Source organism: Sapajus apella, unplaced genomic scaffold, assembly GCF_009761245.1.
Source record: "Sapajus apella isolate SASKATOON/1434 unplaced genomic scaffold, GSC_monkey_1.0 scaffold27, whole genome shotgun sequence".
NCBI lineage: Eukaryota > Metazoa > Chordata > Mammalia > Primates > Cebidae > Sapajus > Sapajus apella.
The window spans coordinates 5929419-5944526 of NW_022436967.1; the positions used below are offsets into that span (position 1 = coordinate 5929419).

General features: G+C 32.9%; 1 protein-coding gene across 1 annotated transcript in view; it reads right to left on the reverse strand.

Annotated features, from left to right (window-relative positions):
• Positions 1-10477: 10477 nt before the first annotated feature.
• Positions 10478-15108, reverse strand: part of PCDH10 (protocadherin 10) — a 59585-nt gene continuing 54954 nt past the window's right edge. The window contains exon 5 of the mRNA XM_032292280.1: positions 10478-12402. Coding sequence (XP_032148171.1) covers positions 12332-12402 — 71 coding nt within the window. The 3' untranslated portion in view covers positions 10478-12331. The remainder of the gene's footprint in view (positions 12403-15108) is intronic.

Genomic DNA, 15108 nt, shown 5'->3' on the forward strand with positions numbered 1-15108 from the left:
GTAAAGAGATGTGTAAAAGACATCTATTGGCTGGGTGCAGTGGCTTACACCTGTATTCCCAGCAATTTGGGAGGACAAGCCAGGTAGATTACCTGAGGTCAGGAGTTCTAGACCAGCCTGGCCAACATGGCAAAACCCTATCGCTACTAAAAATACAAAAATTACCCAGGCTTGGTGGTACACACCTGTAGTCCCAATTACTTGGGAGATTGAGACAGGAGAATTGCTTGAACTTGGGAGGCAGAGGTTCAGTGAGCCAAGGTCTGCCATTTCACTCTAGCCTGGGTAATGAGCTAAACTCCACCTCAAAAAAAAAAAAAAAAAAAAAAAAAAGAGAGAGAGAATTTAGTGAGAGTTTTCATAAGAAATTATGCATACTATAAAAATCATAGCCTCCACTCTGTTTTCCCTATAACAATCTTTGGTAAATTTCTAACACAGAATATCAATTTGAAAGAACACCAAGTTAATAATCTAGAGATGGCATTTATATTTCTCAAATCCTGTGCATAAGGGCTTTCATTTTATGTAGTCATGTCACATCAGCAGTCCTTGTAATATATACTCTATAATGTTTCATATGTGTTTACCGAGGATAAGTAGTCTCTTATAATGTCTGAAAATGTAGAAAACTGTGGTGGATATAGAATGACAAACCATATCAGGAGCAGATTCACATAGAAGATTTCAGAAAGCTTTCTTCTTCAGCACATAATTCATTAGATGGCCCAAGATGTTTTTATAACAAATAATAAAAGATATTAAAGTTATGCTGTTTAAAGTGTTTCTGAGTCAAATGACATTGATAGTTTAAGTTACTGCAACATACAGACACAAAAAAGAGAAATACGTTCTCAGAAAAAAAAAAAAAATCTGCCTCTTAACACCCAAAGTTCAATACTAAGAAATCATTAAATTTACAGAGATTTGTTTTAATATTTTAAGTGTAAGGATCAATTACTACTAATGCTTAACTTGTTTCAATGGGAAAATAAAAGCAGCATTTTCGCCTATCTATATATTATGAACTTTATTAGGCTACTCATATTTTGTTCTATTTTTTAGACTTGATTTTAAACTTGAAGGATAGTTTGTCTGCTATGGAGCTCACAGCAAATCCCAAGGAAAATATGCTCAAGAAACATATATTCTGTAGTTTTATGAAATAATAAGTAATTAATACGCTATTCTTTACTACAGAGAGGCGAGGTTCTTCTCTGTTGGCCACATGCTTACGTGTTTATTCACACTGCCACGTGTGTACCTATGCAACAATCTTGCATGTTCTTCACATGTACCCCAAAACCTAAAATGCAATAAAGTATATAAATGGAAAAAAAAGACAAACAAAAGGATACAATTATTTTATTAATACAGAATTCAATAATTTGGAAAAATTTAATAATTCAGTAATTTTTGTGTTGTGCTTGATAAACTTTTCTTATGACAGTGTAATGGCATCTTCCTGATTGTGGTAGTTTCTTGAGTATGGCAGTGGCAGAGTGATCACCTACTGATCATAGATACCACAGTAATTCTCCTAGAAACTTAATCTTATGCAATGACTTTCCTAAAAATCTCAACCAAAAATCTCTCCTGTTTAGCACTACCCAGAATTATGTGAGTCATTTAATCATCTTTAACAAATCCTGCTTAAATTACCTTCAGGGGACTTTTGTTTCCCAGTTGTACTTTGACCAGCAGTGTTTGTGGTAAGAGTTACATGTAATGTATATCGTTAAACACCATGATTGGGATACAGTCAAGGTTCAACAAGGGTTAATGAGTATCATAATTACTGAGAGGTTCTCAAACTTGCATGAAGCATGAGCTATAGTTAAGCAATTGTAGACAAAATATACTCTTAGAAAATTTTTTAAAAAGTAAATTTCTGGGAATTTTGAAACATCACTGGCTATCTTTTACAATTCGTCCTTGTCAATCATAACTTACTTTAGAGATGTTGACTTCAATATGAAGTGTTTAATAGCATTCTGCCTCACTTATAATTCAGAAAATATTAAACACTCATTTATGATTGCCTGCTTTAAAACAGTATGGGGCATAAGATATACTTGATGATTGAATAAAGGAATACAACTTGCCTTTGGGTGTACTCCAAGTTTATTTAACTAAATTTTGAAATCAAGTCAGAAAAGATGCTATTCTACGCCATCTGATATAAGGAGAAAATAAATTTTTCAGACCAAATGAAAGCAATTCGGTCCTCATTAGTTCACATTATAGTGTTTTTCACAATTATAGAAAATTTGTGCCTAATGGGAACATTAGAATGTAAGTTTTTTGTTTGTTTGTTTGTTTTAAGACAGTTTCACTTTGTAGCCCAGGCTGGGGTGCAGTGGCACGATCTCAGCTTACTGCAACCTCTGCCTCCCGGGTTCAAGTGATTCCCATGCCTCAACTTCCCAAGAAGCTGGGATTACAGGCACACACCACCCCTTCTGTCTAATATTCATATTTTCTTTAGAGACAGGGTTTTACCATATTAATTGGCCAGGCTGGTTTCAAACTGCTTGATCACTCAAGTGATCTTCCTGCCTTGGCCTCCCAAAGTACTGGGATTACAGGCATGAGCCACCGCTCAAAGCCATAATATAAGGTTTTGAACACCAGAACTGTCTTACTTATTGAAACTTGGGTCTTAGCTTAGGACCTACAGTGGTAGCTCACTTGAATATCACTATTGTTGCCATCATTAATATCAGGGGAACAGCAAAAAGTCTACCAGTTTTTTTCACTTTATAATATGTTCATATGACAGTGCTTGAGAAAAGGCATTACAAACCCAGATTTACCTGGGGGCTCTAAGGCTCAGAGAGATTACCCACAGTTACAAAGATAGAAAGTGAAAAAGCCAAACACGGAACACAGATTTGTTCAAAACAAATATTAATGAGTGAATAACAGAAAGCACCTTTAGTGTTACGTATCGTTTTTCCTGTGGCATTCCAGAGATTATGCCACTATCTGCTTGTATAAATATTATTTTTATCAGATGAGCCCAATGGGAATTTACTGACCATTCTGTTCCTACAACAAAAGTTGTTATGCCTTTTCAAGTTTCTCTCTTGCCTTCAAGAAAAAAAGAAATCCCATAAGAATGTCCTGCTTGAAGCCAAACTTTTCTCTGTGACTAAGTCAAAAAGATATTTAAAAATTATATTTTATTAAGAAATAGAAAACTGCCAAATAAAAAAGATACATCTGCATTGATTATACAGATTCCATATAAAAAATAACAAATATTTTGATTTTTTAAAACATTAAAATATAACATAAAATAGTAAGTATTTTTGGGAAAACTGTTGTATGTCTATACAATTTTCTCTACAGAATATGTCAGTTATTCATAGAAGTCACATCATTTTATTAAAGACAATTAAGTCACATTATGAAGAGCTGGAAAGCTATCCAGGTATCCCTTCTGCTCCGAAGTTGATTTGTCTCTGCTTTTACAGCATGCCCCAAAAAATTACATTACTTCTCAGATTAAGGCAAAACATCAACCTGAATTGAGCAGCTTCTTTCATAAATCCTTTCAACTTATATTTATTTAATGTATACTAAGCACTGGGCATGGATAACCTCCTGGGTAAAAAACTAATTCTTTATATTTCTGATTTTGAGATTTGTTTCAAACTAAACCCTGGGAATAGAAGAATCCTAAATAGTCATAATCAAAATAGTAATTTAGATTAACATGGAAAGGAAACTTCAAAATACTTTTCACTTTATTGTTCTAAAATGTCTAGGCTTCATGTGGATAATGAGATTAGAGTAACTGATATATTCAGCAAAAAGTTAACTATTGTTATACAAATGTAAAATTCCTCTGTGGTTGTTATATTAAATTCTTTATTTCATCAACATATTGCTTTAGTATGTAAATAGTATTATCACATCAATAAAATAAAGTGAAGTAGTCCCCACCACAATACTTATAGTAGGAGTATACATATTTATTTCCTATAAATTATAATAGAGGTAATCTACTCACAAATAATGAGTTTTATTTGTCTTCTGTAATCTCTACTTAAATGTAACCTTTATAAATAAATTCTCCTCTATCTGCTTTCAATCCAAAATCTCTTAGCTCATAAGTACATCTTAGACAATTCTTACATTATATTTCTCATTCCTGAATATTCTGAATATTTTGTATATGATTCCCTTGGTTTTTCTGTTTGTTTGTTTGTTTTGTTTTGTTTTTGATACAGAGTTTTGCTCATCACCCAGGCTGGAGTGCAATGGTGCGATCACAGCTCACTGCAACCTCTACCTCCCGGGATCTAGCAATTCTCCTGCCTCAGCCTCCCAAAGAGCTGGGATTACAGGCGTGCACCGCTATGCCCAGCTAATTTTTTTGTATTATTAGTAGAGATGGGGTTTCACCATGTTGGCTTGGCTGTTCTAGAACTCCTGACCTCAGATGATTCACCTGCTTCAGCCTCCCAAAGTGCTGGGATTACAGTCATGAACAACCACACCGGCCTGTATGTGGTTCTTAGATGTCAATAGATAATAAACTCCCCAAAGCCAAAAGTGATTCATTGATTCATTTTCAAATCACGATAGTTTTCATCAAATCTAGATTAAGTGGAAGATACTTCTGGAAAATTAGTATATGACCCATTAAGGAGTGAAGGATTTATAGGGGTTCTTTGGGCAAAAAGTAATTGAGTATGTTTTATGCACAATGAAGCAGTTTATGTTTTAACCAGTAAGGCAGTGTGGTGTTCAAGTAATATTAGCAGTGAAAATCTTTTAAAATATTGTTTGATATCTTAGACATGAAAGTGGAATGCTAGTAGTTGGAATAGTAACCCAAATATCCAAATATCTTCTTGTCACAACCCCACGTTCAACACAAGTGGCTCTATCTTCTAAGTTTAAGAATATTTGTATTAAGACCGTGGTTTCATGTTCATGCAAATAATGCCTTCCCTAAGGCAAGCACTTGACTCATTTGAGTTGGAAGAGAAGATTCATCAACTCTTAAAATGTGGGCAGAAGAACTAAAAGCCAAATATAGTTAGCAATTGAATTATGTATGTGCTAGCTTCAGAGGGGACCTGTTTCACTTCTGTGACAGAGATAAATCTAAAGCAAAGAAGACAAGTTCTGTGGGGATTCAAAGTGAAGTTCCAATTTTCAGATATATTGAGTTTGAGGAGTTGGTTTTTAAAACAAGATTTGAAGTGAAAGGGCATCTGAGTGTTTGAGCTAGGGTATCTTAAGACAAAGGGAGAGATTACACGTAGCAATGAATTTAGATGTTGTGGAAGGATGTATGAATTTAGATGTTGTGGAAGGATAAACTAAACATGTTTATATACTGAGGGAAAATACATTGGAAGGGATAAAGAAAAGAAGGGCATAATTGATGGATGTCCAAGGAGGCAAGCAGTAACAAATGGTATTCAAGCACTAATGCATAGATGAATCTTGGAATTTAGATATCAGTCTTCTCATTTGGAACCTTGAGCAAACTCATGCAGGAGTCTTCCAGTTACCTGAGCCAACGTTGTCCTTTTCTCTTAATCTAGTGTAGGTGGATGTTCTGTTGCTTGTAACCTGACTAATATAAATAATTAACAACAACAAAAAAATGCTTCTCTTAAAATGGAAGGATGGGTTGCAGATGACTGTGAGATTATGAGTATTGTAGAGGGTGTTACAGAATCTTTTCTGATGCCTATATTGTTTCTATGAACTAGAAAGCAAGATTATCCACTAAATGGTGTGGGCGAGGCAGACCTGAAAGTAGTGATGGAAACATTGTAACAATGTAAAGAAAGCAGAATAGAAGTATATGTGATAATCAACAATGAAATGTAACTAACTATAGAGTTACTAAGAGAATATCAGTCAGATTATCAAATTTGCTTTAAACTTCTTGTCTCTTGAATTTGGAATATATGCATATTAAAGCTATTTAAGCCTGAAAATGTTGTTACATGACCTGCTATTACTGATAATTGCACACATCAAATATTAATCAGGTAAATCATGTTAGAAAGCCTTTCTGTAATAAAAGAAAAAAAAATCATAACGTCTTCCAGTGCTTACATTAATTCCTTTCTCTTCATCAAAGTGTTATTTCAATCTCCTTTTTAATTAAGAATAAGTGATGAATATAATTTATCAGTGTCTTCAAAAGCTCTTTATAGGTCTTGATTACATACAAATCAATTACTTACTAATAATCTGTTTTAAAACAAATAATATTATTTTTCACCTTATTTCTGAAGATTGATAGATATACTTTTAGATAATTTGGTAAAATGTCATTAAATGACAAATATAGATGTATATATATACAAAAATAAAAATATATGTGTGCATAAAATATGTGTGTATACACTCACACACACAGTATATACAGTCATCTCTTAGTATTTGTGGGGGATTGGTTCCAGGACCCTCTTAGATACCAAAATCCAAGGATGATCCTGTCTCATATATAAAAGGTGTGGTAGTTGTGTATAACTTTTATGTACATCCTTTCATACTCTTTAAATCATCTCTGGATTACTTATAATCCATAATACAATATAAATACTACATAAATTGTTGTTATGCTGTATTTTTCAATTTGAATTTTTTGTTGTTGCATTGTTGCTTTTATTATTTAGGTTTTTAAAAATATTTTCCATCACAGTTGATTGAATCTACAGATGTGGATCCCATGGATACAGAAGGCTGACTGTACAGTATGTAAGCATGTATTTCCTGAACCCAACTTTACAAAAGCATATTTATTTAAAAATCTCACTGTCTGATCTTGTAAATCAAGAGAGTTAAAATATACTGAAGTGTGAAATAAAAATAAATTCTATGTTTGCATTCATAGGATTTCTATATAAGTTATCTAAAGAAAGAATGTTCTAGAACAATAAAATGTGTTTTATCTTTCATCCATATATGGAGAAAGATAAATAAGACATTAATTTTATTTTCATCTGTGCTATTCAAGACATATGACTTAAAAACATTATTTTTGACAATGCCCAACTAATAAATAAGTCCTTTGCTAAAAGTTAATTTATAAGATGAATTTTTAGAGCATGAAATTAATTTTCATAGATATATGTTACTGATGTGTTCCCAGGTCACCTGTCTACCACATAAAGATCATTCAGCAAGTAGACAAAACTGTATCTATTGATAATAGAAAATAATTTTACAAAAGTCAATGTAATTACAAATTTTTAGAACACTTAGCTAAAGCTCCTCTTTTATGGATATTCAAGACATAATTAGATAAACTTCAAATATGACACTCACTTTTAGTAAAGTATACACAGTTGATATCAAATTTGTGCTGTATTTTATTTGATGTAGAGAAAAGAAAGAGCAGGTGAAGATAAGCAACATTTTTCTGAAAGAAAAGCATGAATGTTATTAAAAAGACGTTTTAAAGGTGTTTTAATATTCTTATAATTATGATCTTTTTAGATTATTTTCTAATCAAATATTAACTGATAAGCAATTTGTAATATGGTCATGTACTGTTAACAATTTATCTCCTCTCCTCAAATATTATTCTCTTAAAAAGTCTTTAAATAGGAAATGCAAAAACACTGACATCATTAAGACCCTGGTAGGTGATCTGATTACATTTGACTTCTAAAGGATAAATCATTGTTAAGTATGGTAATAAGAACCAAGAAATGAGATATTTATCAATTTATTACAAGTTATAATTTACAGAGAGACCTATATAATCAGTATGGTCTGGCTCTATGTCCCCACCCAAATCTCATCTTCAATTGTAATCTGAATTGTAATCCCCACGTGATGGGGCAGGGACCTCTTGAGAGATGATTAAATCATAGGGGCAGTTCCCCCATGATGTTCTGACGATAGTGGGCGAGTTCTCATGAGAGCTGATTGTTTTATAAGGGGCTTTCCCCACTTTGCTCTGCACTCATCTCTCCTGCTGCCATGTGAAGGACATGTTTGCTTTCCCATCTGCCGTGATTGTAAGTTTCCTCAGGCCTCCCCAGTCATGTGGAACTGTGAGTCAATTAAACACCTTTCCTCTATAAATTACCCAGTCTCATTTAGTTCTTCTTAGCAGAATGAAAATGGACTAACACAACAATCCTCCAACAATTTCATGAGTATGGTTGTTGCTACTTCCATCAATGACCTAGTAAGTGATTTAGCCAGGATCTGAACCCACATAAATACATTCCAAAACCATGTCATAATTTTAATTATTTGTCACCTATTCGACATGCAATTCTTTAATGATAATGTCCAAAGGTTTGTTTTTCTCAAGATAAAGTCTCTCAAGACCGACTCTAGGCTCCTAGCAATACGCAAGAAAGATCCTAGAGCTCTGTTGGCAAGCTTAAATAAAAGGAAATATGTATAACATTTAGTACCTTGTAATAATTCTTCTCACTTCTTCTATAATCTACCTAAACATATATAAATAACGTACTACAACATTTATTGTAACCATGATCTATACAAATTTTATATGCATTATTCATGGGATGTGCTGATAATCCATTTAGAAAAGTTAAATAATTAGTCACAAATTACAAAAAAGAAAACTGAGGCACAGTTTGGTTAAGTGATTTTTCAAAAGTCACACAGATTTAAAGTATTAGAAGATGATTCTCAGCCCAGGCCCTCTACTTCCACGTCCTGAGTTTGATGTGTGCATAAAACGTATCAGCTTTATGTATTTTAATTCCAATTCTGCTACTAGTTGTCACAGGACTTTAAGTCACACTCCTCAGGGCCTGATTTTCCACTTCTGTGAAATATGTGGAATGATAAATCAATCTTTCCCAAAGCATTTCCGTCACAGCTCTCATTTGTGGCTGCTAATTTTATAAAAAATAGAATACTTTCATGATCAGTGGCTAGAAAACATAGGCTAAAAAATGTTAAATAACAGTTTTTTTAAAGGACACTTCAGAGACTTTTAACATGCTAAAGAATTGTAAATCTTTCAGAAATTGATATAGTATGCAACATCCATTCGGAAATAAACATTCCAATATTTCACATCCTCTCCCACCCTCAATCTAGTGGAACTGAAGGTTAGGGAGCATGCATTTGGTAATTTTAAATAATATCTCTAGATCTTATTTTATTCCAATGTATTCTACTGTGCTTCATTCTATACTATTACATTCATTACCAATAATGTTATCATGTGTTTTTACCTCATTTCTCCCTCTGCCTCTCTCTCTCTCTCTCTCTGTCTCTCTCTCTCTGTCTGTCACACACACACACACACACACACACACACACACACAGACATACACACACACACACACACACTTAAAATAATGTGAGATATACTGTCATAATTTGGAGATGTAGGAAAAAGCACACAACCTACAACTTAAACCTTAAAGTCCGTTGATCATTTACATTATTTGCACCATGAACTTTGTTTAAACAACAGAGCTATTTGGTTTAAATGCAGGAGGGATTTATGTATCTAAAATCGTTTCTCTTTAAAATTCAATCCATAAAGTATTTATTTTAGACCATTTTAATGAAGATTAAGTGATGAATTGCTTCATTTTATTTTGCCTTTTTTCCCCATACCACTTAAGGGAACTAAAAGCAGGTGTCATTTGGTCAGAGGTCACTTCCAAGCTCCAAAGCACACTAGCCTTATAATTAAGAAGTAAAGTTTACATGATTTTCACATCTTTATCATTTTAAACAGGTTAAAGATAGTAGCTTTCTCATGTGAGTGTGATGATGACCAGCATAGTGCTTGTCACAGAAGGAGCACTCAATCAATATTAGCTATCACTGTAACTTTAGAATTATCTCAGTTTTTATTTTTAAATAAATCTTATATGCTTATCATGGTTTGTGCCACGGTTTGGAGTTGCATGTCCTTACAAAATTTCTGTTACTTTTGATGCATATCTTGGTATGGAGTTATACAAAAGTCATGATAGAGATGCCCTTTCATTCCCTTTATCAAGAAGAGATGACTTGTCATGTTTACTGATAAAATCTAGAAACTACTATTACCCATCACCAATGACCAAGACAATTTTAATAAGTCATTGAAAGCAGTACAAAATTTTAAATGTTTATTTTGCTTTTTTATTTCTACCCAGAACTTCCACTGAACAAAGGACTTCACATGAATATATACAATGAGTATACCCCCAGATCATAAAAGATCCTCCCTATAAAATGGAAATTATTTTGTTGAACATCATTTTGATTAAAATTCAATTCATGACCCTAATTCAGGTATAAGAACTACTTTGTGTCTCTGAATTAGCTAGCAAAACTTTACCAAGGTCAGATTTTTAAGTAGCAAAGTGAGAGGAGAGTTCAGTTTGTAATAGAGTCATCATGCTATCTGTTATACATTGTGTATTTCCTAAAGTATAAATTAATGAAGTGGCATTAACTTAATGTAAACATTAAAGCATATGTTTGAAACTTTTGATATTTTAATTTATGTTATTTCAGGAAAAAAGCACTTTCATAGATTAGATTTTTTTATTATTGTGTCAGAGCTAATTAACAATTATGTTTTCCTTGACTATTGCTTGAGCTGTCATCATTTCCTTCCAATACATACTTTACAGATTATAAGTGGTAAAGTTTGCAAAGTGCAAAATATGGCAGAATTTCCTGGCTTAGAGTGAATACCTAAGTGTTGTATTCAACACATACCCAATTTCCTTTGAATCAGCATTGCTTGCAAAGTATATACTTTGTTCAAAAAATTGTTGTCCTCCTCTTGTACTGATTTCAATTGTACCTACTTAATATCTGCACATTCTAGAAACACCAGAATTAAGGAGATTTTTGTCTTAAATTTTAAAATACATTTCTTTTTACTAATAAGCCCAGATAATGTGAATATTCTATTCCTTTGTTTGGATATAATTTCAGGAGAGGATATGCACTGTAAGTAGAAAAAATGGTTTCTTTATGAATAGCTGATGCAAGAGAACAATTCTAAGATATATTTTTTACTTAATTCAAAATAGGCATGATAATTATGGGATATTAAAAGTTAACACTACATACTCCTCCAACATAAAGTTGGGTTTTTTTATGATCTGTTTTTAAATAAGTATGGTGTTGATTTCAAGTTGTGAACGTACAAAAATCAATTGTTTTTCTTTTATCTTACTGCTGGTGGTAAGAAAGAATGTGGGTGCTTTAAATACTCTTGATGCGTCTGTCACTGGCACAATAATCTCCCCTCCTGTGCAGAAGAGGTCTTTGTCTGTCAATGGAATCATTATGGAGATAAAGATTGCCGTGTGGGTTTTCTATCGACTTCTTAAAATGTGAGCATCTCGTCTAGGCTGCCATCTCTAGGGTGACAGATTGGGTAGATGATTCCATCACTAGATTGCACTGTATTTGCTATTTGAAACCCGTTGTCATTTTTGGGAAGAGAGCTAACACTTTTGTCACAGAGTATTTCTCTTGTTTCACTTAACATCTACTCACCTTTTGGTATTGAAGAAACACAAAATGCAACCTGATAAGACTATCCTCAGGCAGAGTTTTCATGGCAATCTCTGCAGTTATAAAGACCCTTCAATAATCTGTCTAAAACTGACATCACTGTGTGAAGAGCCGTTCATTTCTATATCTCATTTTGGATTGATGTACGCGTACTTTTATATCCTTCAGTTCAACATAACATTTGGCCTTTCATGTTCTCAGTTTAAGCTACAGGGAATTCAGAGCTATTTCAAAGCATAAGTATACGAATCTGCATATAAAAGGCTATATGTTCTACAGAGGGTTCTATGGAAAAACAAACTGTTTCAAAGAAGAAAATTAGAAGTAATTCTCACAACTAAAAATCACTAAATTTAATACATTTTTCATCTGATGAGAACAGTTTTATTTTTTTAGGTCAATAGATTAATCCCAAAAATGGTGGGAATTATTTCTTGTATGAGAGGTAAGGAAAAGAGGAACAAGCAAGAACTGAAATTAGAAGAGGAAAGTAAAGGAACAGTGTGTACATTATACATATTGTTTTTTAAAATGGCCACATCACACCAGAAAAATCAATACTTCATATTCCTGTATCAGACAATAGGATTCTCACCTACATAATGTATTAAATATTTATGACTACACGGCAATATACCCCAAAACATAGCAACATAAAACCACAAATATTTATTATCTCACAATCGGTGGGGTTCAAAAATTTTAGTTCAACTTAGCAAGTGCCACTGGCTAAGGACTCTCAGAAGGTTGCAGTCAAACTGTCAGCAGGGGCTGTGGTCTCATCTGAATGCTCAACTTGGGAGTCTGTTTCCAAGCTCGCTCATGTTGTTGGTGGCAGCCCTTGATCTCGTGCCACATTGGTCTCTCCACGTAGCTGCCTCCACAATAGCTCTGCAAGCAATCCAAAAAAGAATGAGACAGTATATAAGAAGTTCCTCAAAATGGAAACAATAGCTTTTTGATACCCTAATGTAAAGTGTGAAATCACTTCACTTTTATCACATTGATTTTTTAGAGGTGGTTTACTATATAACATCTACATTCAGGGAAGAGATATTACTCAGGGCGGTCAATGTTAGGCTGTGAAAATTGTTGTAGGCCATCACAGAGGCTGTCAACCCTACATATACACAGTCATGTTAAATTGCCTTAGGTACTTTTTTATATTACAAAAGACTTTTCGAAATGCAAGTTCTGTCAGTGTGATTTTAAACCAAAAGTAATTCTGCTATACAAATTCTGCAGTCTTACTTTTTACCAAATTTATTGCTCTCCAAATATAATCATGCTAGTTTTAGAAAGTTTCTTAACTTGAAATTGATGAGTACCATTACTTACATTTTTTAAATAACAGTTTTTATCTTTTTTTAGCATAAAAAAATTGAGATTAAAAAAAACAACTCATAAATATAATTGTGCAAATTCTGGAGCTAACAAAGCACTTAGCACAGAAGTTGTGCAGCATATGGTTATCCTAGTCCCAAACAGTAAAATATGTCTGTATGTGCCAGCTCTTAATTATCAGCTCATTAACACTCAGGTGTCAATTGCTGGTGGCAAAGGCAATGCCCAAATGGCCTAGTTTCTGTCATGCAGAGTGTAATTAAATTGACCTCAAGTACTGAAGCTTGCTAGTTGTCTGATACTGTTTGGACACTAATTTCAGGCCACTATTCAAAATAGAGTAATATGGTAAATAAACCAAGGCAATGAGAGAAAAGCTATATTGAGTTTTATATTGTAATTTAATGTAATAGCCTTAAAGACAACTGAATAAACAATCACTATTTTAATCTATAGCAAATATAACAATGCATATTACCCCTTTGGTTTTAACATTATTGATTTAAAATTACTTTAGATTTCAAGATAATGATATTACAAAAAGGTAAAAATAATTTATTCTAATACTGGCATACAGAAAAAAGAATGACGTATTTTGTTATCTTATTTATTGATATGTAATAAAATAAGTTAATTATGTATATTTAAATTTTTAATTATTGATTCCAAAATGTGATTTAATTTCAAACATATCAGTGTTTCTCTAACAGCAATGAAAAATATACTAAAGAGATTCCCACATTCAAACTCTCAATAATGTAAGATCAAATTTCCTCATGACGTTCTGTGTTACGCTTAGAAGATGTTTCTTATTATGTTCATAGTTCAAGTTCCCAGTTACAGAGAGGGGAGAGGTCAGTTAATGCACTAATCTTTCTTCTTCCTAAAACGTCATGAACGTGAAAAAATGTTTAATGAAAAAGCTACAATGACAAATAAAAGACAAACAATTGAGGAAGTAACTACGACAACATTCTGAACATTTGGAAATAGATAAAAAAGTCATAATTGACATACTAACTGCGAAAGTTTTAAAACCTTAGCTGGAAGCTAAGAGTGTAAAGAAGAAACCTGATTTATCCCACAGAAAACTCCAAAGGCTCAGTAATTGATAACACAAATTAGTTCTGAAGTAAGGGTAAAAATAAGCCTAATAAAAAGGACCAAAAATGTTAAGAAGCAGTTAGACCTCCCCAATGTCCTCATCAATTGTGCACATGTAGGTGGTAAGTATTCCCTCTGGTTAGAAGATAGCAGATTTATTATTCTCTTAGGAGGTTGAAACAGAGAGCTCCTAGATTAGAAGACAGCAGGCACAGTTTAATGTGCCATCATCATACAAACAAGTTGGGATCTTGGGTCTTCTAGATTTTTTTTCCCAATTAGTTTTCAGAATTCAAGTACCCAGGCTTATACCTCCAGGAAAAAGATTTGAAAATATTTATCTTGATTATCTAACAAGACCAAGAAGAAAAATATGCTGAAACATATTGGTCAGGAGTTCTGCAACTAAATGTTAGCCAGATCAACCTATAGACAAACATACTCAACAAGCCCTCCACACAGGGACAGAATTTACCCTCAGCATTTTAGAGTACCTACCGTCTTAATTATGAGCTGACAACCAAGTATCATAAGACATTACAAAACGTCTCTACTGTAATCCCAGGAAACACTATTCAGAAAAAATAAAATGTAAAATAAACTATCATCAATGTATTCAGATGAATAAAATAAAGTATTGCATATACAAAGAGTTAAAAATATTTTAAAAGAGGAACATTCAGAAACAAAAAGAACTCTTAGAATTAAAGTAACAATAATAATAATAATAAAATAAAAAGCTCAGTAGAGGTTTGGAATAGATACATAATAAAATACTCCAGAAAGTATATTTTTAAAATATACAAAATAGAAAAGAAAAAGTAATGAAAATTCACAGACCAGTAGAGGAGGTTCAGCAACCAAATAGCAAAGGATCCAAAAAAAAAAAAAAAAAAAGAAGAAAGAAAAAGGAAGAAATGATGAAAGTAATAATTCAAGAAAACTAAAAGTTGAAAGGCTTGGAGTTAAAGATTGAAAGAGATTACTTACTAAGTGCCTGCAACATCGATGAAAATGAACTGTCAAGTCACACAATACCAAATTTCAGACCTTAATCACAAAGAGATTCTCTCACAAGTTTACAAAGGAGCTGGGGGATCCTGTGTTCATGAAAAGTTTATTTACAAAAATAATCTACTTAATTTAGAA